This window comes from Xyrauchen texanus, chromosome 5 (genome assembly GCF_025860055.1).
Source record: "Xyrauchen texanus isolate HMW12.3.18 chromosome 5, RBS_HiC_50CHRs, whole genome shotgun sequence".
Classification (NCBI taxonomy): Eukaryota; Metazoa; Chordata; class Actinopteri; order Cypriniformes; family Catostomidae; genus Xyrauchen; species Xyrauchen texanus.
Window position 1 is genome coordinate 17732406 of NC_068280.1, and position 27915 is coordinate 17760320.

Below are 27915 nucleotides of genomic sequence, written 5' to 3' on the forward strand. Positions count from 1 at the left end.
CTGAAGGACTCTCAGACCATGAGAAACAAAAGATTGAACTCAAAAAAAGTCTCTGGTCTTATGAAACAAAGATTGGCCTGAATAGCAAGCATCATGTCTGGAGGAAACCAGGCACTGCTCATCACCTGGCCAATACCATCCCTACAGTGAAGCATGGTGTTGGCAGCATCATGCTGTGGGGATGTTTTTCAGCGGCAGCAACAGGGAGACTAGTCAGGATCGAGGGAAAGATGAATGCAGCAATGTACAGAGATATCCTTGATGAAAACCTGATCAAGAGTGATCTGGACCTCAGGCTGGGGCAAAGGTTAATCTTCCAACAGGACAACAACCATAAGCACACAGCCAAGATAACAAAGGATTGACTCTGTAAATGTCCTTGAGTGGCCCAGCCAGAGCCCAGACTTGAACCCGATTGAACATCTCTGGAGAGATCTGAAAATGGCTGTGCACCGTATCCAACCTGATGGAGCTTGAGAGGTCCTGCAAAGAAGAATGGAAGAAACTGCCTAAAAATAGGTGTCCCAAGCTTGTAGCATCATACACAGAAAGACTTGAGGCTGTAATTGGTACCAAAGGTGCTTCAACAAAGTATTGAGCAAAGGCTGTGAATACTTATGTGCATGTGATTTTATATTAATTTTTTTTCATATTTTTTTTAAATACATTTGCAAAGATTTCAAACAAACTACTTTCACGTTGTCATTATGGGGTGTTGTTTGTAGAATTTTGAGGAAAATAATGAATTTAATCAATTTTGGAATAAGGCTGTAACATAACAAAATGTGGAAAAAGTGAAGCACTGTGAATACTTTCCGGATGCACTGTGTGTATATATATATATAACATTAACAGCTTGTGTGCAACTTAAGTATTAACTGAGTGCAAATATAAGCATCATGACAACACAATGTTCACAAACTAAAAAAAAAAGAAAGACAATTTCTTAAATGGAAAAAGACAACATTTCCCAATGTGAGCCTAAAACAAATTTAAGAAGTGTTGGTCCACTTTGGCATTGTATGGACCTACAGAGCTGAAATATTCTTCTAAAAATCTTTGCGTTCTGCAGAAGAAAGTCATACAGATCTGGGATGGCATGATACTGGGTAAATGATGATAGAATTTTTATTTTTGATTAACTATTTCATTAGGTTAATTACATTTTAGACTTTTTCTTTGCCGTTGATAAAACTACCAAAAATATAAATGCTTTTACTTTCAAATAATTTTGGACTTGAACAAATGAAAGATACACTTCGGTGCATGTATATGAAGCTGTACCGAAGGCAAGCTGTTCAGGAGTAGTTGCTATTCTTTGAAGCGAAGAGATATGGATGCTTAAGCATCATGGGCTTTAGAGCCCATGCTATGTTCTCTGCATTATGGCAAGGTTTTGCTCCACAAACATCACTTAACAATTGTTTGAAAGTAAAACCAATGTTAAAATGAAAATATTAAAACTACTAGCTAACAAAGTCCAAGAGAACATCAATCACATTTTGAAATAGTGTCATCAACATTTAGTGTTTCTCACTTTGAATAAACAGTCCTAGAGCTGTCTTGGACAACTGGTTATGTGAATGATTAAAACTGGTATTCATGTAATGACAAATAACTGTGTGCTTGGCTCTTTGGTCAGTTTAGATCATGTTGTTCAGCAGAATAATGCAGAAAGGAGATATAAACAGAGGACCTAACCTGTTACCTGCCCCATGTCCTTCAAATATGTTCTTGCTACCAAAGCTTCACTAAATCTCTCTGAACACATATTAAATACAGGTACATAATTCATACAAGTACCCATAGTTAACAGTGGTTTCAAATTCAACACAGTAGCTAATACACATTATACCAATGTGCTTCAACTTTAATAGCTTTGGTAGCCGCCACAGATGGCATGCTAAGTGATAGCAGCGTAATCTGAAAACTGTTGATCGTTATAATTGCCGGATAGCACCGTAGGAGAAATGTCATCAATAACTCCCTCCCACGGTGCACAGCTGAGGCTGGCAGGAGCGGAGATGGAGTGAGGGGTTACAGTTTGCCCCATGCCTTGGTAACGGCCCTTGGGGGATGGAGGGGTGGAGAAGGCTTCAGCACTAGGGTCCTGCAAACCATCTGAAAGAAGTCCAGTGTTCTCATCCTGGTAAACCTCTTCGCCGAAATATGTTTTCTTTGGCCGACCCATGACCGTTCTCCCTTTAGGGTTAAAAGTAAACAAACAAGTCTGACACAAAAACATGAATAGCTTTATAAGTTTTAAACAAAATCAAAATAACTACAGTGGGGGGAAAAAAAAGTATGTGAACCCTTTGGAATTACCTGTGGAACAGATTATCATCTCTGTTCATGAGTACTATATGGAAAACATTAAACAGGCATGGTGTCCAATGCAGGACACCACGAAGGACGCTGCTGCTTTCCAAGAAAAAATTTGCTGCATGCCTGAACTTCAACCACCTTAACACTTCAAAACGCTACTGGAATTTTTTTTTTGTGGACTGATGAAACTACGGTCGAATTGTTTGTGAAGAACACGCAGCACTATGTATGGTAAAGTACGGTGGAGGGAGCATCATGATTTGAGGCAGCTTTGTTGCTTTGGGGCCTGGACCGCTTGCCATCAGAGAGAAAAATTCATTATGAAGATATACTACAGGATAATGTAAGGGTGGCTGTGCACCAGCTGAAGCTCGGTTGATACAGCAGGACAATTACCCTAAACATCAAAGTAAATTCACTACAGAATGGCTTTAAAAAAAGAAAATCCACCTTTTGGTGTGGCCCAGTCAGAGCCCAGACCTTAGCCCAATAGATGGGATGCTTTGGAATGACCTCAAGAGAGCCTTTCACACCAGACATCCTAAGAATATGGCTGAGCTGAAACAGTTCTGTAAAGAAGAATGGTCTAAAATTCCTTCTGAACGTTGTGTAGGTCTAATCCGCAGCTACTGGAAATACTTGGTTGAGGTTACTGCTGCCAAAGGAGGATCGGCCAGTTATTAAATCCAAGGGTTCACTTACTTTTTCCACAGCAGTGTGAATATGTATGAAAGATTGACATTAAAGATTATATTTTTTTGTGTGTTGTTAGCTTAAGCACATTGTGTTTGTCTACACTAGTGACTTTGATGAAGATGAGATCACATTTTGACCAATACAGAAAACCAGCTAATTCCAAAAGGTTCACATACTTTTTCTTTCCACTGTAAATAATAAAGTAGAAAACTAGATAAAGAACAAGATAATGCATGTTCTATGATTATAGTAACAGTGATCCTAGACTTAAACATTCAACATAAGAAACCACTCTCAATACTCAAGACTCACCAACATTGCGCACTTGCTCTGAGATGTCTGCCCGTATATCAGAGATATCCCACATGGCCAGGAAGGAATCAAAGCAGGAACCTTCCTCTGCTTCCTGGATGTAGGGCTTGTAAGTAAAGCTGAAGTGGTGGGCAATGGCTGCCAAAAACATCTCCACACAGATGATAAAGTCCTGTGAAAAAATCAAATGACCATTTTCCATTAATGGAGCAAATTCATTAAAACCAATGTAAATGCACAAATGCCTAGTTTTTACACACTAGATTGTAATAACTACAGTACACAACCAAAGTCAATGCTTGGACTTTGCCAGTTACCGACCACCAAGATAATTAGAATGCATCACAATTATTTACAAAACTAAAACAAAAGGCACAAGTAAACAGAAGTCTATGCTACCTATGCAAGAGAGAAAAATATTTTGCTGATGGTCTGCACTTTAATTTTCATTAGATATACATATTAACCCAATAAAAGGTATATGAACCTATTAAATATGGTAGTGCTCAGACCAAAGTAAAGTACGCACCTGTAATCCAGTGGCTACAGCCTCCACACTATCCCAGTCCCAGATGTGAGTGTTTGAGATCACACCTGCCTTCACTAAGAGTGCAATGAACACTGCTTGCCTAAGACAGATAAAATAATAAAGAAATCATGAAAAAACATTCTTCATCAGAAAACTACAACTCAAGATTTAAATGAAAGATAGATTTTACACAGTGTTACTCTAATACGAGTTGTTTTAGTTGAGATATATTTTTCATTCAATCACTTATTTTAGAAATGGAAAAAAGTTAAGTATTTAAACAGTACTTTATAATATTTATTTTATTTATTTATAAGGCAGTCCTGATGCTACTAAACAAACATGGTTATAACATTTATCATTTCAAGTAAATCAGAAGTCTATTATTTGTATAGAGAACACATCAGCTTACCAAAATGATACAAAGACCACCAGCTTGACACAGAGGAATTTGCCCACTGGTTTGATAGGGCTCAGCTCATCTCGTAGCGCTTTGTAGAACAGCACAAGACAGTACATGGCAAACTGAAGAGAGAAAACAAGTGCACCATTAGCCCATTGCCATGTAATTAATTACCTTTTAACTTGAACTGTCAATAAATAATCTTTTGACTGTTGCTGCTTCACTTTCAATAAGCTTAAAAACAATTATGATTAAAACAATGTAAGGTCTGGTTGTGAGGCAAATGTTCGATGCAGATTTGTACAATTAAAAGGATACATTTGATCTTTCTGGTTATTGTGTGGGACTGCAGACCCCCAGAACTCTCATGATACAAGGTCATGTGACACATAATATTTGTGGGGGGGGTACTTACAAGCTGAGAGACATTATTGACGATAACCAGGTACGTCCAGGCATTCTTAGAGCTGAAGTTGCCTTCATCATAGACACCACAAAGCTGGCAAATTCTATTTCAGACGATGACAAGCAATGTTAAAATGACTTGTTTCTGTAAATTACTGGCCAACACACAAAGCTTCATTCAGAAAAGTTGTATGATAAAATGAAGATCATATTTAGAGCTGAAGTATGTACTTTCTGCGCCACTAGGCCACCAAACGGAATGGCAAATATAAATACTGTTTTCAAAACGTCTTTATGAATATGCCCCTCACCTGCAGTTGTTTGAACAGTCAGATAGTCCCGTTGTGGGGGCATGTCTAAGCGGGTCTCTCAAAACAAACACCGGAATTTTATAGTGCCACATAGACTGTCTGTATGAGAAAATTAACCTGTGCATGTCTTACTACATATTAAGCTGTGATACAAGTATTTTAACACTGAAAATGTTACGTACTTCAGCTTTAAAAATATAAACTTTTGCTGGAACTTTATCCCCAAGTATTAGCTCTAAATAAACAAACATAACGAAATACACACTGTAAAAAAATTCTGTAATTTTAAAGGTAAAAGTATGCAAAACATTGCTAAAGTATAAGCTAAAAAAAAAATTATATATATTTAAGAAGACAATACATGCAATTGTTACGGATAAGCTATTGTTTAAAAAAAAAATCCCTGCGTGACCAATCACATTTCATTATATTTTACAGGAATAATTATGTTTCTAAATATATGTACATTAGTGTGTTCTGTGTTATATTTTTTGTAGTTTAGTTAATGTTTAATGCATTATTTTAGTGCCACATGTTACTCTGATAGTGTTTTGCGTTTATGTAAGTAACACTATGCATTGTCTTTATTTGTGTATTAATAATTGCTCCTGGAAGGGCCACTCATGAAAATGTTTTACATCATCATGTGGCCCTTTGTAGCTACTACGGTGATTAACAATACATTTTAAAGTAAAAACAAAACATTTATAGTTCCAGGGGGTAACATTTAATGACAAACGGTAGAGAACATTAAAATATTTAAGCACAGTCACCATATTTTTTACAGAATATTTCTGGCAGCTACAGATGCGGGACTTGCCTGTATTTTACCTGAATTTTTTTATAGTTTAGTCTTTAAAATGTTTAAAAACATTTGAGAATTTAGAGAAACGTTTGGAAGTGCTAGTGTTGTTCAAAGGGGTTTGTTGATGCCTCTACTAAAAGCAAATATAGATTTTATATTTAAATGGTAAAACAAAAGACAACTTCCTACATAAAACAAAAGACAACTTCCCAGACACTTACAAAGCAATGACTGTGGTGACCGGCCTCACAACAGTGTACTGTAGAACTCCCAGTTTACATCTCAGCAAAAGCACTCTGTTAAGAGAATATTCATTCATTAAATACAGTGAGATATTTTATACATATTAACCTTACTATTCTGTTCGGTCAACTTTTTTCAACCTTTCAACTTTGCTGTTTGTGTTCAAAACTGACCAACCATAGGAAATGAATGGTTGTTAACAGATGTTTTCAAATACAATGTATGAATCAGCCACAATGCAGAACACACACATAAATGAGGGGGTGAGAATTAACACAGAATGCAGAACACAACACAGACAAACACACACACGCACGCACACAAAGAGAGAACAAATAACAAAGTCTGCATATTCTCTTTGATACAACAATTTAATTTTCACAGTCCTTTGCTCTTCATAACTGTTCATTTTCTTGACATTATTATTAAATTACTGTAAGTTATTAAATGTTGATGTTTGAAATGAATGATTGGTAGCATGTGACTAAATGTAACTTTTGGACCATCAGACTGCTGGCACCAGTGTACTTCTATTATAAGGACCTGACAAAGCTCTTTTTTCTTCTAAAAATCTTCATTTGTGTTCTACTGAAGAAAGACAGTCATACACATCTGGGATGGCATGAGGGTAAGTGAATAATGAGAGAATTTTCATTTTGGGGTGAACGGTTCCTTTAAGGCCCATGGTGGTTTGGATGTAGCATCACACTATGAAAGGTTAAAATGGCTATCAGTGGACACCATGCATCAGAGGGTTAAGTGAAAGGCCACATATCATAGACCTTCACTGCTCTCTCAGCAGAAAGCATTTTTGTCTCAAACACAAACATATGTTTTTGCATTTTAAACACTGCTGGTTTAAATCAACAAACGTGTCACACATTACTTTGGTTGCCTAATGCAAATTTTAAACTTGCTGCTGTCAGCAGCACTAGTTAAAGGCTGCCAAAACCCTTGAAAAAGTGTTCCTTGCTCTGCAAGCAACTTTAAAAAACGACTTTGGAGATGGCTCCAGAGGAGGAGATGGTGAAAAGGTGATCTATTCTCACAACACAAGACAAAAAGCCTTAACAACGCCTTGACTTTACACTTCATGAGCTGGAGGCATGCATTCGAATGCTAGTGGAGGTCAGTGAGAAAGAGAAGCTGGTATATACAGTTCCAGATGCTGGTAGTACAGCAAGCAACACACACACTTATGTGACGTCTCGGCGGCCTACTCGCTCAGCAAAGCAACACCACTCTCTCGTTGCTGTTAAGGTTTCCAATCGATTATCCCCACTCAGTGATGCACTCACTGAGAATCATTTTGAAAAAACACTAATAATTGGTGATTCTGTTGAAGGAACGTGGAAATAGAGACTCCAGCCAACATTGTTAAATGCATTTCGTGGGCTCGGGCATCTAACATCAGATCAAATTTACAAGTGCTGGTTAATGCTAAACGTAGATTTTCTAAAATTGTTATTCATGTAGGCCCTAATGATGTCTAGCTTTGCCAGTCGGAGATCACTTGAGATAATGTTGAAGAGGTGTGTGAAATTGCAAAAACAATGTCAATATACTCGGGACCCCTCCCTGCTCGTTGTGGTGAATAGGTTTATAGTAGATTAGTGTCACTAAACAGCTGGATGTCTGAAGAATAGCATAGGATTTATAGACAACTGGAGGAGTTTTTTGGGTAGACCTGACCTGCTAAAGAGAGACGGACTCCATCCCTCCAGGGAAAGTGCCACTAGTAATTTTGCTCATAGTCTAAATAATGATAGTATTTGACTAACTGGGGCTCAGGTCAGAAAGCAGACAAACTGGTTAATCCAGTTTAAACTGGAAAGTCTACTAGCTGCCTTGAGACGTCACATAAGTCACATAAACTAAAACACATAGAGACTGTTCCCAAACATAAATCTCAAACTAAATAATTGTGGCAGGGCGGAGGGTGGGGCCGGGTCGTGATTCCGCACACCAGGCCCCTAATCCGGCTAATTAGGGGGATAAAGGCCGACCGAAGATGGCAGTGTGACAGAGAGAGAGATTTACGGACAGCTGTCGGACACCTTTGTGTGTTTGTCTTTTTAAGTTTCTTATTAAACTATTATATATATATTGTCAAGCCGGTTCTCACCGCCTCCTTTCCATTAACTCCTTTACACTGGTGTCGAAAACCAGGGAGGAGGGTTGCGCCATTGTAGAGTTCTCGCCACTATCATCCACCCCAAAGGAGCAGCCGCGGACATCTGCCGGGGGACGGGGCGGAAGGCACGCCCCTCCAAAATGTATCCCTCAAAAACATTGTTTTCATGATCGATCATTGCTGCAACGTCCGAGTAACCGAGTCCTCGTGCCCATCCCTATTCTTAATATTATTAACTCCTCGCTATCCTGAAGACATGTCCCAATAAACTTTAAAATGGCAGTTTACAAACTGCTTATTATGAAGCCACAGCTTGATCCTAGAGAATTGCTAATAACAGACCAATTTCAAATCTACGAGCAGAACCGTGTTATATTTCATACCAAAATCAAATTTCCAATGTTTGTAGAACAGCATTATTCCACTTGAGAAATATTGCTAAATTACGACTCATGCTCTATTTTGCTGATGCCAAAAAATTTATTCATGCGTTCACAACCTTAAGACTAGTTTACTGTAATTCATTACTGGGAGGATGTCCAGTAAGTTCAATAAATAAACTTCAACTGGTTCAAAATGCAGATGCCTGAGTGCTAACGAGAACCAAGAAATATTATCATATTAGTTCACTTTTATCATCATTACAACCTGTTAAATTCCTAATTCATTTTTAAATTCTGATAACTATATACAAAGCTTTGAATTGTCTAGCTCCACAGTACTTAAGTGAACTTCTGACATGCTATATTCCATCAAGTTCATTATGATCACAAAATGTGATCTGGCTTGTTAATAATATCAAAATCTACAAAAGGAGGGAGATGCTTACATACTTGGCTCCTAAACTACAGAATAGTCTCCCTAACATTGTACACAACAGACACACTCACTCAGTGTAAATCTAGACTAAAGATGTATCTATTTAGCCAGGCATACACCTAATTTATCTTTCAACTCAAGGCTGCTTTAGTTAGGTCTGCAAGAACCAGAAACATCCATCATGATCTTTAGCTCTGCATAAAATGTAATTGTATCTACTAATATTATTCTATTTGTTTTCATGTCTCAACAATTCATATCCTGATGTTACCAGAGCCTGCCAGATTCATTCCTGCTTGGCGTCAGACTCCACTGCCACGTGTCGCAGTGAGATGACGACAAACTACAGCCGGTCCTAGCCACACATCACTTCAGTTTTTTTTACTTTAAGGCAGGTGCACACTGTACGATTTATAATAGTCCTTTACGATTGTTTCTTGTCAGACTGTACGATATGAACACATTGATATCGCCATGGCACACTGTACGACGTAATGTCAGATTGCAAGATAAATTGTCCCGATCAGTGAACGTGATATGGGATTGATGCGGAATAGAAGCGAAAAGGCGAAATTTGCCCACCACGGAGGAGCATATTTTTTTCTCTCTCTGAAAGTCAGGACATCAACATTTCCATTGCTCCAATATCACTCAATCACGAGCATAGGCTAACATTTACAAGAAAGATGGATTTTGTCAAATAGGCCTATATTACAGAGAATTACAGATGTTGAGAATGAACGTGAGTGCGGGAGGTAGCCTACAGTAATAATGAGCTACCACAAGCAAATATTAATTGTGGAAATAAAAAGACTTGTGGAACGAAAAATTACTTCTCCGTTCACATTGGAGAAAACAAAAAGGTGTGTTATAGTACGTTTTTCTCCTCTTAGATTAGTAGACCTATGTAGTAGACCTAGAAAATGCATGATAAATGTAAAGGAAAAAAAATGAAGTACGCTCTGTATTTATTGAATTCAGAGAATAATGCTTTCATATTGCTGCCGTGTTACACTTTTCTCCAAGTATTTTCTGCTCATTTATTTATTACACCCTTTATATAAAAGGAAAAGAAGAAAAAACATTGAAAGTGCTTGAGTAGAATGACAACTGGGCACAAATGTTGCTCTGGTGGTGCAAACACGGAGCAGGTTTCTTTCCAAGTGAATTAGGGTACGAGAGAGTAGTGGAATATCTCAACCCGTCATAATAGCAATCACACTATAAGGATATAATGCTAAATTTCAGACACTGCCCAAATTTCGTCAGAGACTGAAGATCATCGCAAAGGCTATTAATCTGCCGTCTGTGAACATGTCACACTGAATTTTGTATGATTAACAATTTTGCCTTGCGACGAGAGAAATCCTTTAGGATTCCCGAAATTTGTCTCAGACGGCAGAATCGTGGCCAAATCGTACAGTGTGCACCCGCCTTTAGAGGATGAACTGATGCCAACTCCAACTGTAAGACATCAGACACATAATTTGCCACTGCCTGAACCTTGGACTTAGATGGACCTCACTGAAATGACCTGCAAGTTGAACTGCAGTGCACATCATCATTTATCTCTGCCTGCATCACCTTTGTCTATAGATGGACTACACTCTTGAAATGGAATACATAGACTACCATTTAATTGCCAACAATAGCATTCATCAGCCAACCAACAAAGGACATTGCATCTATGTAAACTTCTGCTGTTAATCCAGGATGATCTTCAAAGACATTAGTCATTAATCTAAAAGTTCATAATATATATTATTTTTAAAACACTGGACTTAATGCTTACTTAATTTACAAATTTAAAACCATGACTTGCACTGCACACAAATAACTAATACTGGCATTATATTCATGCTGTTTAGCAAGAGGGGAACTGGCCCCCACAGTGAGTCTAGTTTCTCCCAAGGTTTTAGTTCTCCATTAATCAACATCTCATGGAGTTTTGTGTTCCTTGCCACAGTCGCCTTCAGCTTGCTCACAGGGGTTCTAAATACAAATATTATATAATTACTTAATAGCTATACACATTTTACAATCATATTTAATCAAACTACACAATGATCACTGTATGGCATTAAGATAATAGTTTCATTTTTTGTTTGTTTTTGTTAATGCATGATTTCCTGTAAAGCTGCTTTGAAACGATGTGTGTTGTGAAAAGCGCTATACAAATAAATATGACTTGACTTCAGCAATGTTAATAACAGCTATGCCTTTACTGTAAAAAAAAAAAGCTGTTAAATACCACATCCTGGCTTTGCAAAAACACAAAGTTTGAAACAAATGCATCTACTACAGTCAAGTCCATCTTATTTTCATACTTCATATAAACAATGATTTGTGAACTCACTCTCCCATTGGCCATGGTGGGCAGCAGCAGAGAGGGGGGAGATGCTTTTGCTGCTCCTGCACCTCCAGCATCAGTACCAAACTGGGATACTGGTTCCCCAGATATTTGAGCAGAAAGATCATGAAGTTGTAGATGACAAAGGCCTCATAGCACTCTCTACACGTGTCTACATAAATGGCAATGCTGGGATACTTCAATGCAATCCACTGTGAAAACAGAAGAACATAATGTCTGAACTAAATATACCAAACAGATAAAAATGTAACCACAGTCTTCCACATACAGTCCAGAGATATCACACATCAGATTAAAAGCGCATGAGTTTGCTTAAAAGAGTGACATTCTCAAGCCAAACTCAAAAGGTAATCCAAGTCATGAGCTTCTGCAACATCAGGTTTCTCATTAACTGACTCTCAGGCAAAAAAGGGCCTAAAGAAATATGTCAAACAGCAAACAGGTAAACCGGAATGTAAAGCAAAGACGTCATTTGTGATTTGAAAGCCAACATTTCAACAACAATATGGTGATCACATGATACTCACACTATCCAAGCTGTAAATAGGAACCATCCATAATATTCTAAGGGAAAGAATTCAGGGTGGGCGAGTGAGAAATGGCTTACAATATTGTATAAAAAAATTAACTAATTGTAAAGTATTATTATTCATACATCTATGTTTACCTGATAATAGGCTTTTGTAGCTCAGGTTGGGTGTAGTGTACTAGATGCTGCAGTATCCCCCACAGTGAAATAGGTATTGTCATGAATACAAAAATCCCAGCAATGAACCATGCCTTATTATGAGTACCAAACTATGGGGTAGAGAGAAAAATATTTATTGAAAGAGACAGATTTGATCTTTAGCTGTAAAACGTTGTTTGTTTATGTTTATGTTTATATGTGTGTGTGTGTGTGTGTGTGTGTGTGTGTGTGTGTGTGTGTGTGTGTGTGTGTGTGTGTGGACACAAACAAGACATCTGACCTCGGATTTTTGAAGTTCCCATATACAAAGTGGAAGCACAACCAACAGGAGCAAAATGTAAAGAAGCACCACCAGCGGTCGAATCCACCTTCTCCAGTTCCCACATGTGCACGGCATCTTTACAGTTGATACTGAACGTTTACATTACAGTCAAATAGGATTTCAGAAAGAAGGAACCAGTTTCCTCGCTGAATAAATCTGAGCCTGTCAATGCCGCGTTAAGTCATCGGTAGTTCTACTCCTGTGGTTTGGTTTAGATGCATGTGATCCGTAAAAACATGATCAAGATCTAGAAGTATCATGAGCTAGGTTTTCCGCGGAAAACAATCAGCTGATTCACTGTACACACAGTGACCTCCTCATGCTTTCCGCTCACAAATACATTCATTGCAGCGTGCAGTCCTATTTAACGACAAGTTTTGCAAAGTCATTACGTCAACCGCACACAACTTTCCAGAGTACAAAAGTGTAAGGACTAAAAGATAATAAACAAAGCTGGTTGGAACTTTCTGTTCATCTTGTCGTCATTATGTGGGTTCTTCGCCTATTCTTGTGAAACGCTCGAGGTGGAAACTTTGCAATTGGCGCCACCATTTGGATCGGAGCAGCAGCGGCGCCGCCAAATCATGACGTGCATCTTGACAGACAAACAAACGTCTGAAGAAGACAAAAGATCTCCGCAAATTTACAACCATTTTTTTTAGCAACCGCATCTTCGTTTATTTTACAAGATTTATCCAATTAACTCATTCTATGTTAGTGTTGTAATTGGTCAAAACTTCCACATTAAAAAAAAGTATTTTTGTTATCTATACTATACTATACTATACTATACTATACGCATTGTGGCTACGGGGGTGGGGGTGTTGCAGTATGAAACCTTTACCTGTTCGAATTGATGATGGTATAAATATTGGGTGGTGGTTGGTGGGTGCGGGGGGGTGGGGTTTGGCTACTTCTGAAATGTTACTTCTTCCCCACCCCTGGAATCTTCGCCCCTAGTAAAGTTCCTTTTCACCGTCAAGTAACCTTCAACCTTCGTGTCTGCTCTTTATGGTATCTTTTTTTTGCCCAGGTATAATGGACTACATTTATTGTGGTTTTGGTCCTTATATACATACACTGTATATTACATTTATATTTTTATGTATTTATTTATGTATTTACTGGGGGCGGGGCAACATGTTCATTAAATAAGCAAATAGAAAGCAACCTATATTACGCAAAATTATCTTATTGCCTGGATTCATCAGAGGAAGTAAAACTGGCTGTGCATACAAAGGTCCATGTATTAACTACCGCCACTAGATGGCACTGTGTGGTTTCAATTTCCAACGCAGGTTATCATGGAAAGTATGATTGTTGCAAAACAAAAACAAGCTAAGCTTGTGAGTGTAAGTTCTTTTTCATATATATATATATATATTAGCAGGAAGATATTGCGCCACATGTTTATGTTTGTTTTTCTGATCAACAGAACAGTCGCCAAATTGCAGTTTCTAATTAAGATTCCTAGGATGTGAGAAAAAGTTTTTTATTCTTCAGTGTGCTAACCTAATTACGTTTAACGCTGTTTCAGCACGAAAGCACATTGTGATTGAACCCCATATTGCAGAGTGAACGAGTTTTGGAACTAAATGACCTACATAAAACCGCAAATAAAATAACATAAAATGTATTTATAATATAGGCCTAAATACATTTACAGCTATATTGGTTCATATGTAATTCTGAACTTTTGATTTTCTTCCTTTAGTCTGCTTGTCACAAAAGCCAGGCATTTTCAATGTGACCCTTGTCTTTTTCTTAGTGGCAGTGGCAGCTCAAAGATTTTTGTTGGTGTAACCTAATGTAGACAAGTTGATTCAGACATGTTAGATAATAATTTGACTTGAATAAAATCTGTTAAATTAGATGTTACCACTTGAAGCACTTTTTCTTTTAGCAAATGGCTGTTTACCTTGTGAAGTTGGGGAGCTCTCTAAGCAATCTTTTTAAATCAAATGCTTAGAATTGACATTCAGTTTAACATTGAATGATGAACAGTTCTAATTTGAGGTGTTATTATTGTAGACCTGTTTTATCTTTAAAAGTATCTCCTTGTTCCAGCAGACATAATGCCCAGCTATAGCCTACTATCCTGTTTGAATTACCCTCAAATCGTGGAGGAAGAGTTAAATGGTCTTTAAAATGGAAAACCAGCTCCATCTGAACTTTTCTATGATGAAAGCAGGAGCTTGACCTGTAAAACAAAATACTCATTCTTTCCCTTCTCCTTTTATGTTATCTGTAAAGAAACAAGCTACATCTGGCATCATCTGCCAGTCATTTGTTCTTCTGCCGTTGTCCTGTATCATGAAAATAAGATATACCAATCCTGAATATGTGGAGGCAGAACTTTTCCTTTATGTTGCTGTGCTGTTGCTTTGCTGTCATCATACTGCCCCCCAGTTACAGAAATGACTCAAAGTGGTGGGACAGATTGTTCATGAATATTGAATCGATCCTTTTGGCTTTTATAAATTAGAAATCGCTCTTGCCACACTCAAGTGAGTGCCTTGGTGAATTACTTGAAGGGATAGCAAGCAAAATGGCATGCGGGACTCAGCCATGTCAGGGCAGGGAAGACAAACAGGCGGTATGTTTGAGAAATGTAGATGCACATTTAAACTTTATACGCTGAGTGGTGTCCATAGTTAACAGCTAACGTGACTCCCAGCATTAGAGTTTGCATTTAATATAGATGTCAATACACATTGAGAGCATCATGGTTTATGGATTTATGTCTTTGTATATGTCTGAATTATGATCTTCATGAATTAGTGTCATGCCAGATGGATACCCTCAGGACAGAAAATTGAGTAAATTTACGTTTGATTATTTATTCATCTCAAACATCTGGCCAAAGAGTTGTGACAAACATTTTTGATTGCACAAATGATGCAATCTAATCTACTCATTGGTGATCATTTAACTCTTGTGCATCAATAAAATAAAGTTACTCAGAGGCCTTTTTAGGACAAAAATATCCACGTCAAAAAACTGCCATAATAATATTATTTTTTTATATTATTTTCCACTTTCAGTGAGTACATTTTGTACTTCAGTCCTGATCATAACTACCAAATATTGATGAACTATCAGGATTTTAACCATGTAAATGCCAGTTTGTTTACATAATGCCACTGTTGCTTTTATGGAGGAAAACAAAAACACAAAAAATGAATTATTTTCCATATACTAAATGCTAAGGGGATTTTTATAATTTATTTATTTATTTTGTGTGTGTGTGTGTGTGTGGGGTGGTTATCACAGTCTTGATATGTCAATGATTAACAACAATGATTTTAATACATTATTATTGTTTGTGCAGTGTCAGAAAAAAACACTAAAAATAGGAAAATTATGGAAAATAATATTAATATATAATATTTTTATGGCAGATTTTTGACGCAGACATTTTTGTCCTCTATGTCCTGAGTGGACATAGAGGACAAAACATAGAGGACAAAAATGTTTGCATCAAAAATCTGGCATAAAAATATTATATATTAATATTATTTTCCACTTTTCATTACTTAGATTTTTTAACCAACATCAGTCCTGATCATAACTGCCAAATATTCATTCAGTTTCAGGAATTTGTCCCTTTAAATGCCAGTTTGTTTACATAATGCCACTGTTGTTTTTACACACACACACACACACACACACACACACACACACACACACACACACACACACACACACATGTATATAATGACAGACATAATGACTTTTATACTGTATAAACTATAGATTCTATCCTCTAAACCTAACACAGCCCCTAAACCTAACCCTCACAGAAAACCTTCTGCATTTTTACATTTTCAATAAAACATTGTTTAGTAAGATTTTTAAGCGATTTGAATTATGGGGACACTAGAAATGTCCTCATAAATCACATTTATAGCATAATAACCTTGTAATTACCAGTTTGTAACTTACAAAATTGTCCTCGTAAATCACAAAAACACGCACGCACACACACACACACACACACACACACACACACACACACACACACACACACACACATTTCTCAATACACACATACTATACTATACACATCATACAGCTATACAATTTTAGCTGCATGATTTATTCAATTGGCTTGCAGTGCTCTATAATACAGCAAACAGAAAATAGGGGGAAAAAACATGTATTTGCTCCATAGGCTAAACATGAGGAAAATGGCACTATCTGGTGGAAAATATAAAAATATTATAATTTGAAGCCAGGGCTCTGGAATGAAAGCATAATATCATAGAATTCATGATTTAATGCTTTAATGGCACTGGGATCAAATATTGCAGTTTTAATGGGTTTCAATGGGGACATTTTTTCCTGAAGTTCCTAAGTGTAAATATTTTGTGTATAGTGTATTATAGATGTATTTTAGGAACTGAGGTTGAAAAATCAAACTTCCCCCAAAAATACACACCTTTGGCAAAATGTATGCCGTTGGCATTAATACAGCCAAAATGATCAAAAAAACAAAACGAATAAGACAAAAATGTCCAGAAGGTCGCACAAGGGTTACGTTTATTGCTCCAATACAATAAAAACATGTGCAATACTATGCACTCTTTTGAAAAAAAGAAAAAGAAAACAATCATTACAAGGAGTTTTGCTGAATAACTTATTACTTCATGGTTATCTGTGTTCTTGTAACTCATTACAGATATTTCTGGATGCTCATGTTTCTTTCAATTTCTTGCATGACTGATATGGGTACCTCATGTTAAAAAATAATGTGTTCTAATAGACAGAAAGGTGATGCAAACACAGCAGTATCTCACAGTCAATGCCAGTTTATTCCCTGGTTTGATGCAAATTCCTTCTCTTTCTTATCTTTTTATGTAGAATTTCAGTGGTGTTGTGTAATATCAGAAATGTGTTATTAATCTAATCCATGACAGAACACAGATTTATGGAGAAACATACAGCCAGAGCTTATCTAAGTTTGATGTTCTAGGGAGAGCTTGGCCTTGCGGCCTGAAAAGCAAAAGTGCTGTTTCTTCAGAACATATAGTGCTAAAAGACTTGAACTGAAGCCTGAACAAAAGTAAATGTAGTGAAATTGTTTGGTTAGAACAGTGATTGTGACAGCTAAACTATGAGTTCCATTTGTTCAGATTTGTGTTATGAGTGTTGTTTTCTTATTACATGGAATACCTGATTCTGATTGGTCAATCAGGGAATTCAGCAGTGAAATATTTCAAATTGTTGTCCATGTCAACACTGCGTAACTGACCGCTGATCTGGGCATTCTACAAAGCTGTGTTGGGGGTTTGTCTCTCCTTAGTCTCTACAAGTTTACTAATAAAATTATTTTGACTCAATTCAATATTGCCATTGCCATTTTATTTGAACATATCTGTATTATTAAATCAGTACGTCCATCTATTTATTTATTTATGCATCTATGTAATAAGCGGGAGTCAGTATTGTAAAATAAACCCTGACTGGGTCATTAGCTTCGTGTTGAGGTATAACCCTCAAGGTAATTTATTTTCAGTAACAATTTACATGAATATTCCCTTTGTTAAGGATTTATAATGGGGGTGTTAATGAATAATAATCATTTACAAATGTATTATAAATCATTTATATGCAGTTATAACAACATGTTTTAAAAGCATGACATTCATCCAATACATGCCAAATAGTGAGCATTTTGACATGAGCGTTTAATTACATGTTACAAATGCTCATGTTAATACACTTATTCATACTTATCTTAATCAAAATCCTAAAATGCCCTTATTCATGATTTATGTCACAGTGTAGCAAAAAAAAAAAAAGACTATTATAGTGTGATTAAAAGGAGAGATTATGTCAATTTGCTGCACTCAGCTTTGTGTTTATATTACTTACTATAATATCTTGACTCACTTGTGTTGTCCCTTTCCTTGTCACACTGATGTCAAAAGAATGGTACAACTCTGAGTGGTGTCCCAACTCAACAAGTCCTAGTTACCTGTAAAGTAACACTTTTCAGATCTACATGCTCATTCATTGCATATCTCATATAATAAAGCATGGTAACAAATAACTATACTGTACTTTTATGTACAGGTTTCTAATGTTGGCAACTTCACGGCTATCTACTTTACATTACGGTACATTTTCATTGGTTACTAATGTTGAATAAGTGGAGTGGTGGTGGTGTAGTGGGCTAAAGCACATAACTGGTAATCAGAAGGTCGCTGGTTCAATCCCCACTGCCACCCCCATTGTGTCATTGAGCAAGGCACTTAACTCCAGGTTGCTCCGGGGGGGATTGTCCCTGTAATAAGTGCACTGTAAGTCGCTTTGGATAAAAGCATCTGCCAAATGCATAAATGTAAATGTAAATGAATAAGAGTTATTAAATATTTATATAATGTAAAGTAAAATACCTCACTATTTGGCAGGTATTGCATGAAAGTCACCTTTTTATGATATGTAAAAAATGTTTTATGTAAATGCACTATTAGTCATAATTAATGAAACTCTTTATAATCTCTTAACAAAGGGAACATTCATGTAAAGTGTTGTTTTATTTTCTGTGTTTAACATTCAAATTAGAAATAATCAAAAATCATAGATGGATGTACAGATGTTTAAAGGGCAAAATACATTTGTGCAATACGCTTCAGATTGTGTGGTTTGGTTTATATAAAGGGCTGCCTCGGTTACTAAGTGTGTCTCTGATGTTTGCTTCATTTGCTTCCTCCCTGGCAAACTCTCAAATTCCTCGGACCTAAAACCATTTCTCTTTCTCCCTGAAGGCAGAAACATTTTTAAAGTGTCTTAAACATGAGAAAGAATATCTCAAACCACTGATGAAAAGCCACACATTTTCATTAATGCATCTGCAAAGCATTTAAATAGTTTGGCAAAACTCTCTAAACAGACTTTCAAATTCAGTCCATGCTTGATAAAATATGGTATTTTTCTTACAGTAAATAAAAAGAATAATTCCATGCTTGTTTTTGCTGATGGATTTCAATGACTTTATAATTTAAAAAGCAATCATAATACGAATTTCTGAGCAAACAAATCTGCATTAACCAAATAATGTATTATTTTTTCATAGATTTCCAGTAAGTATTAAAACAGACAACCAATCATTTATTGTCTAGTAGAATGAATGTTTGTATAAGCAATATTTTCCATTATATACTTCTTTAATGACATACAAAAACCCACAAAACTAAATACAAAACACACTTCATTTGTCCAAACCAATATCGGACTGATGGAAGACTTTTGTTCAAATAAACACTTACGGAACAGACATTGCAAACAGATTTGGCATAAGCACCACAGTTTACATAAAATCTCCTATGTATGCGTCGTTCACATCCTCTGGCTTGACACAGTTGACCCAGATGGGCCGTGTCTCCTAACAGGTCAAAGTGCGTATCAAATCACTCCCATACTGGAACGTCTTCCCAAGCCACAGAAAGACAGCGATCACAAGGCACCTATCTTTGAACACTGGAACCTCATTACATTTTGAGATAAGACAACATTGCTTTAAGTGGTAGGATCAATAGTCCAATGCTCTTAAAAATAACTAGCAGCTTATCTAAAAAAAATTGGACTGATGCTATAACAGTCTATGAAAGCAAATGTTATACAGTATTATAACCACTGTAAATCATGATATGTAAAATAATGTACAATAATAATCAAAGTAACGCATAGCATATAAACAGAGCTGTTTGCTTTCTATAGTGCTATAATAAGTTTAAATCTAAATATAATTATTTCTTATATAAATGTGCAATATTCCTCACTCAGTGGGGGTAAAGACGATGAATACATATCATGTTCTCACTACAAACGTGAACATTTCTTACTTCGAAGACACAAGCATATTCATCTTCACAACAATTAGCCCTTTAATTTAACAGGAACCCTGTAGATCTCATTCACACCAGTAATTTAAAATCGTATGCAGAAAATGAAATATTCCATATATTTTGGATATAAGAAAACAAATATTACAACTTCAAAATACAGACGCAAATGAAAAGGTTTACAACTACCAAAGCATTAAATATTAGGCATATTGAAGTAATTTTCAACAACAGTGTCAAAATAAGGCGTTTTTGGTTTGGATTACAGATTACACTTTTTCTTAGAATTCTTTTTGTTCCTTTTTTACCTCATTGTGTGTATATGTGTGTGTGTGTGTGTGTGTGTGTGTGTGTGTGTGTGTATAACACTCTATGACCCATAATTGTTAGCAACTGGTTGCCTTCCAAGAAATTACTCTTAAATTCCACTGAGGTCAAAATGTCATTTGCCTCATTGCTGGAAGTGATGATTAGTGAATCCAGCTGGTGAATTTCAGATTTACTGGAACATCGTTCCTGTTTCATGTTTCAGTAAAGCACATTTTTAAATAAATTCTGAGCTAACAGATTAATTTTAGACACTTTATACAAGGCTAGGCATTACCAATAAGGCCACATCCCATGCATATCTGTATACACTCACTGAGCACTTTATTAGGAACACCTACATTTACACCTACTTATTTATGTGATTATCTAATCAGGCAAACGTGTTTCAGCAGTGCACTGCAATGCAGATATGGTCAGGAGTTCAGTTTAATGTTCACATCAACCATCAGAATGGGGAAAAACTGGGATTTTCACGCACAGCAGCCTCTAGAGTTTACTCAGAATGGTGCCAAAAACAAAAAAACATCCAGTGAGCGGCAGTTCTGTGGACAGAAACGTCTTGTTGATGAGAGAGTTCAATGGAGAATGGCCAGACTGGTTCGAACTGACAGAAAGTATTCGGTAACTCAGATAACCACTCGGTACAATTGTAGTGAGCAGAATAGCATCTCAGAATGCACAACTTCTCGAAACTTGAGACGGATTGGCTGCAGCTGCAGAAGACCATGTCGGGTACTTTATTAGGACCACAGTGTTCCTCATAAAAGTGCTCAGTGAGTGTTTATACATAAAACATAATGTGGTATTCAAACACAAAGGCCGATACAAAAATATCTTCATTATCTTCCTACCTCACTAAATAACAGAGATGACGTCCAGTGCACAATATGATTCACTACTAGGAAGATGGCAACCTAAACAACTTTCATGTTCCTGTTTCTCTTAATAATAATCTTGCATCAAGCTATACTGACTGTGCATCAAGATATAACTGTGTCCACAGTTACAATAACAAAGGGACATTAAACCGGACACTGAATCTGAAGGATAGGCTGCATCCTCAGCAACATGCAAGGAATTTCTTCGGCAAAGTTCATAGAAAAGAGCACACAGAAAAGATATTGACACAAACCACTTCACTCTTCCTTTCTGCAACTTCCTTTCACATTGGACAGTGACAATTCAAAGCGCTTTCATGGCGAAGTGTTTGCGTAGGAAAACTACGTCAAGCTCCGGATGAGGATTAATTTGTGGTTGTAATGTTTAGCGGCATCCTGTTGCTGTTGCTCTTCACTCCCACCTCTTCTCATACAGAAAAACAACACCGAGAGTCTATGGGAACAGCTGCTCTGGGTCTGCGGAAGACTTTAAATATATCAGGTCCATTGTCTAGTCTGTGGCTATATATAAAACCAGCCTCAAACTGTGCCGAGTACGAAAGGCCTCTAGTTTCTGTCATACAAATCATTACAGTGTTATACACATCAAAGATTGATGCTGTCAGATGTCTTTTTTTTATAATATGCTTTAAGCATGATTGTAGACTGGCTGGCTGTTCTCCACGCTCACTGATCAGTCGCTGTCTTTACGAAGGCTTCTGTTGGTATTGAGGTTGCAGGGCTCATGGTTTTTGTACTGAATACTGGTGCCGTTCACGGGGCCAGAGCTGGACACCTGGTTCTTGGTGTAACACCAGCAGCACAGGCAGGACTGATACAGTAACACAATAAAGAGAAAACAAAGCAAAATGAACTGATATGAAAGTAGATTACGTATATTGAATTAGAGGTGAATGAGTTTAAATGATACAATTTCTCTGCAGCACTATTTTTAAGTCTCTACAGCAATAAGTTTGGACCATAGGAAATCAACGTTGTATATTTCTGTTGGATCCACACATAACTTCATACATAAATCATCTCAAGCCATGAAATTTGAGAGTGCAGTCCATTCTTGCTTGTACAGTGGAGTTTAAAAGTCTGAGTGAACTTGCTTCTAGAATATGCCTTTATTTGGATTTTTGTTTTATTTAATGCAGCTTTGATCCACAATTATTTTTGATCCATATTATCAGTTATAACAATGGACTACTTGCACTGAACCTCATGACGTGCCTACTTCCGCTGGGAAATAAAGTGGCTTGATACTTTGAGATTGTTTACAAAGTTCTGTAGTTGCCTAGTTCCTGAAACTCCACTTAAAATTAATGTTTGGAAGAAGATTTTAACATACGGGCAATTTTCCAGCCTGATCTCATGAAATTAAGTTGACAATGGAAACATTTTTGCAAACCAAAATGACGTGCTTCATTACACGTTTGGCTGCAGTTTCTCAGTGAAATGTCCAGTGGGGGGTGCCAAAATTTAGTGAAATTATGTAATCAGATGAGGTTTTTAAGGTGAATTTTAGATGAATGTTTTAATGAGTAAAACATACCTCCTCAACCTAAAACTTTAACCTAAAGATAACCGATAGAGTTTTAAAATCAAATACGACATTAAAAGCACATTTACTGAAGCAACCACATCATTTCAAGTCGCTTCTGTGGCACTTTCGCTTCACTTTCACTTTTCGTTACAAGCATGCTTGGCTGGCCTCGGGGCTTGGTCTTCAGGGTCCATACTACAACACTCTATCAGATTATCTACCGTGGAATTTAATCACATTGAAATAAGTGTGTAAATTTAGGTGGGTCTGAAATAAAAGCATTAAAATGTATTGTTTTTCAAATTATGTGTTAAAGTAAAATTTTTGATACATAGCAGGATGTCAGTAATAAGAAAGTGAAAAATACGTGTTTATATAGTCCTAAGCAGCCATAGTAGCCGTGATTTGTAAGTGAACAAAACGCACAGTTCTTTTAGCGCCTCTAGTGTTCATTTCACCAGGAAACTGCAGCAAAGCATAGAAAGTGGCACGTGAAACTCAGTTTGCATAAATGTAATTATAATAAAGTTCCTTCTATAAGACTAGGTTGACATTTTCAGAGCAGGAGAAGAAATATTCTGACCATTACTATGCACAAAGTCTTTAAAATTCAGTGGAAGAACAGATTTCAGAGCTTTAATTCAGCCCAAGCCGATCTGAGAAAGTAATGGCTGGAAAAAAACTCCATATGCATTTCACCATTTCTCCTCACACTGAAGGTTTATAGCAGACATTTAACCACAGATCAGATTGAACTGCACATGTCAGAAGGTTGAAGGAGACTAGTAAAGGGTGTCAGCACCAGCACACTTTGAAAGAAACAACTACACGCTCCAAACACTGCAATGCTCCATGTGAGGGAGGAGAGAGAGACCTGATGAACACATATATCACCTTGTTTTTATTAAATGCATGTTTTAATCTGTATTTTGTGTCATTGTTTCAGTTATAAGTACATTGATATGTTGAAATGTAAATTTAAAGTAGAAAAACTTCCAAAGACAATGAGTTATAATGTATTAAATGTATTAAATATGTGTAGTGTTGTTAAATACTGCATATTTTAGTGCAGTTAATGCATCTATCCAATTTGACATTAAAACGGCTTCATTCTGGTCTAAGTGATTTTAAAGCCTGTTCAAAGTAAGAGAACGGCTAATGTTTTTATGAATCAATCCATCAGGACGTTTAACAAAAGTAAAGTAATTTGCAATTGTTGTATGGTGGAATTTATCGTTGAAGCTCAACAGGTATGAAATACCATCAATTAATAAAACATGCGTTAATGAGACGGCCAGAAGGCTGTAGGTTATATTCAGTATGTTTGATGCACTTTTCAGGAGCTGGGTGTATAGCTACATTTGGAAAGGAACAAAATAAATTTAGAGGCAACTTTCAGCAAGTTATACATTTGAGATCACGTTAAACAGCAAAAACATGATTTATTGTTTTAATCAACTGACAGCACTAAAAAGCAGAAATAATCAGCCTTCTCATTAATTCACCTCTGCATGTAGGTGCCCTGAGCACTGTAACCAGAAAAGCACGAGCCATGCCTGATCTAGAATGCAGTAGCAGTCCATTAAAGTGAAAAGTTGATTTAAAAAGTTTGAATTTAAAACACGGCGAATGTCACAAATGTGCTTATTTGATAAGCGACCAAAATACGAATCTTAAGTATCTTATATTCATTTTACATTTATGTTAGATTTCTTTTCAATATCCTCAACTTTATGTTTAGTGTGATATAAATTAACATTTTAATCCAAGATTTTCTATGTGGACTTTTGGACCCCACTGTATTTTTAGCACCCTAAATATTGTCTCCATAAATAAAGTGCAAGTGCCTATTTTGTTGATAGAATGTTTTGTGGCAGCTATTGTCAGATTTTGAGAACCCATAATGAGGATCATTAAGTTAAACATTTCTGAATTTGTCTATTTGTTATAGCATATTAATAAGGGAAACAAGCTCACCTTAAAGCAATTCTTGAACTTCTTGCTGACGAAGTAGAGGATAATGGGATTGATGCAGGAGTTGACAGTGGCCAAGTTTAAGCCAAAATAATCCATGATCAACAGGAAGCTGAAAATGTTGACATGCATTTTCATTTTTTTTAATCAAATATAAACATTTAGAGAACAAACTATAAATTTTACATCAGAAAATATTCTGTTTCCCAAACATACTTGATGTTCAAGCAGCACAAGTATGCAAGGTGTAAAATATGTCAGAACTCTCTGCAAATAAAAAGACTGCTCACTCACTTGAGAAGATCACAACGTCTTTCATCATTTGGAACGTAAACCATTTTCTTCAGGAGTCTGCTGAGATGCAGGGGGAACCAGCAAAGAGCAAAGATCAGCACTAGACAGAAGACTGCCTTAGCCACCTCACGTCGCTGCAGAACACAAACAGGAACAGCAGTTAAGACATTAGAAATCAATTATTTCATAGACTTTACCCAAGAGCTCAAAAAGGTGTATTATAAAATCTTGCAATCATTCATTAACACATCAAATTAGAGAATCATTATATTTTATGATAAAGAGCTAAAATAATTAGTATTTAGAATTAGTATATCATTTTTTTTCCACCTGTTTGAGGTGTTCACTGAGGGCAATCCGAAGGCTTCCGTTTCTGTGGTTGAGCATTTCACATGTCATGAGGGTGTAGAAAATGGCTGTGCAGGCCAGCGGCACACAGAAGTAAAAGCCAAATAGCCACCAGTCTTTCCATTCTACATAGAACTGAAAGCAGAAGAAACACATAAGAGGCAACTTAAAAGCTGAATCTTCACTATAATTACTTTCAAACTATCTTGTTTTTAATGTAAAAGTATTTTATTTTTCTGTATTTTCACAGTGAGCACATATTATGATGCGAATGGCTGCTCAGTGATAGATCTGAAGTGTAATCTCCTACTCATAATCTGGGCGCCAGTTACTACCGTATACTTTAATGTTAAGCATATAAAACAGTACTCATAGTTGTTGAATACGATGGTTGTTGGTAGGTCTTGACAGGAGGGAAAAACATTGGTAAATAATACAATTCAACTAAAATTTCAACAGTGCATATCAGGATATCAAAATAAATAGGCTTATCGGCTTTTAAAAGAGAGGAACAAAACCTTTTTACAGCTTTTATCAAAAGCTGCATCTAATAAAGCTCTAGAGTATTTTGGCACTAATTAATCTGTCTCTTGGTAGAAGCTAGCCAAATAAAGGTAGATACTAGTCACACCCCAGTGCAAATAGTGGGAATATTATTTGCACCCCTAATTAAATACTATCAGTACATCAACACATGTTTATTGTGTTTATTAGACTTCCACACACATACTACACCATGCCCTACCCCTAAACCTAATCTTAACCTTCCTTCACAAAAATTAACAATGATGTGTAACCACAGTATCACCATTGTAGTTTGTTGTAAAATCATAGTAACCACAAAATTAAGCATGGTTACTATGTAAACACCATAATACTGTAGTAAAATCATTGTTAATTGCATAAAATCTATGAAAAAAATGCTTACTACAATATTAATATAGTATTTTTGTGGTACTAAAGAAACTAAAATGAGGAAACAGGAAACAGAATGGGTAAAAGAGTGCGACAAACGTGGAATCAAACACGGGTCGAAAAGGAACAGTCTCACCGACATTATGCCCAATGTAATAGAAGCGACAATGAAGTTTGTCATGAATTTCCAAGTTTCCAATAGACTATTGGGTAGCAAATAGCCGTGCTATGTGGCAGGTGTTATTTATTCCTGGGTGCAAATAGTCACTCTGTAAACAACTTTGGTACTATGTTGGGTCACCACTTCCAATGTAAAATCTGGGTCCTGGGCAAAACCAGTTGAGAGCCACTGGGATATGATACGATGATAATTGAATTACTTGTGTTGTATTGGATTGTCTTCTGAATTCTGTGATTAATGGTAGATGAGCTCATGTGAGAAAATGAACTCTGTTCCTCATCCAAACATGCTTGAGGGAGATATATCAGCATGCAATTAGGCTCATGTTCTGCCATCTATTTACTTCTTTGGGCTGGACAAAGCAAAATAAATCTCCAGATATTGTCTGCACTGGGCAAATGCAAAAAAACGAAAAGTTTTTTACTCTTATCCCCCTTTTTTGTCTGTGATTTAAAGAAAATGTTTCGCAAAGGATCAAAGTTTTGTGAGTTTTACAAGATCACAGAAAATCCTTCATAGAATCCTGCTTGAGGTCAGCAAATGTGAGAGTGTTTATGCACAACAGAGGAAAAAGAACAAAAGCATGAAATTCATCTGGTTAAAACGTACCATAGTGAAACTTGCTTCAGGCTTGATCATGCATATGTGAATGGTTTGGTTGTTGTAGGTATAGGGGTGCATGTTGAAGACCACTGCCTCTGGCACAGCCAGGATAATGGACAGGACCCAGATGGAGACAATCTCAATGGCAGTGAAAAGGGGAATTCCTACCCCTTGCACTCTGCTCCAGGAGGCTACAGCCCTGTATCTAAACCACAAAAGGACAAAATAAAGACCATTATCAAAACTCTACACTGTAAATAAATAACTGTAAAAAACACATATGTAGTGCCTCTGTTGCATGGGCTTTTTTGAGTTTAACTGACTTAATTGGATACATTTATCTCACAAATTAAAGAGTAATCTGTACTGATTGAATGTAGTTTTGAAAAGGTCAGTTTAGTTAGCTGAAATTGGAGTAAGTTAGGACAACTTCACTTTAGATAACTGAAATATAAAACCTGCCGCTATAAATTTAGTGTTTACTGAACCTATCAAGAAATGTCATGTAATTCCTGCAAGATTTGCACTGAAGGTCTTTCCTTATAAGACACAAGTTACAAGAATAAACTTTATTTTAGAGGCACATAAACGTCAACACTTGACAGGCAATCCTCAGTAATGGTAATACTC

General features: G+C 36.5%; 2 protein-coding genes across 3 annotated transcripts in view; both read right to left on the bottom strand.

Moving 5' to 3' along the window:
• Nucleotides 1-805: 805 nt before the first annotated feature.
• On the bottom strand, nt 806-12867 carry LOC127643982 (transmembrane protein 184C-like). The gene is made up of 10 exons (XM_052126958.1): nt 12322-12867; nt 12021-12151; nt 11881-11917; nt 11339-11544; nt 6008-6082; nt 4681-4774; nt 4275-4387; nt 3863-3962; nt 3334-3505; nt 806-2202 (listed from the first exon to the last, which is right to left on the bottom strand). The coding sequence occupies exons 1-10, from the start codon at nt 12436-12438 to the stop codon at nt 1904-1906; spliced, it is 1344 nt and encodes a 447-aa protein (XP_051982918.1). The 5' UTR covers nt 12439-12867; the 3' UTR covers nt 806-1903.
• Nucleotides 12868-21323: 8456 nt separating this feature from the next.
• LOC127643916 (endothelin receptor type B-like) overlaps nt 21324-27915 on the bottom strand; it is a 29393-nt gene continuing 22801 nt past the window's right edge. For both annotated transcript variants that reach the window (XM_052126859.1, XM_052126858.1), the window contains exons 4-8: nt 27292-27490; nt 25569-25721; nt 25239-25372; nt 24948-25056; nt 21324-22253 (exon numbers count right to left, since the gene is read on the bottom strand). In XM_052126859.1, coding sequence (XP_051982819.1) covers nt 22116-22253; nt 24948-25056; nt 25239-25372; nt 25569-25721; nt 27292-27490 — 733 coding nt within the window. In that variant the 3' untranslated portion in view covers nt 21324-22115. The remainder of the gene's footprint in view (nt 22254-24947; nt 25057-25238; nt 25373-25568; nt 25722-27291; nt 27491-27915) is intronic.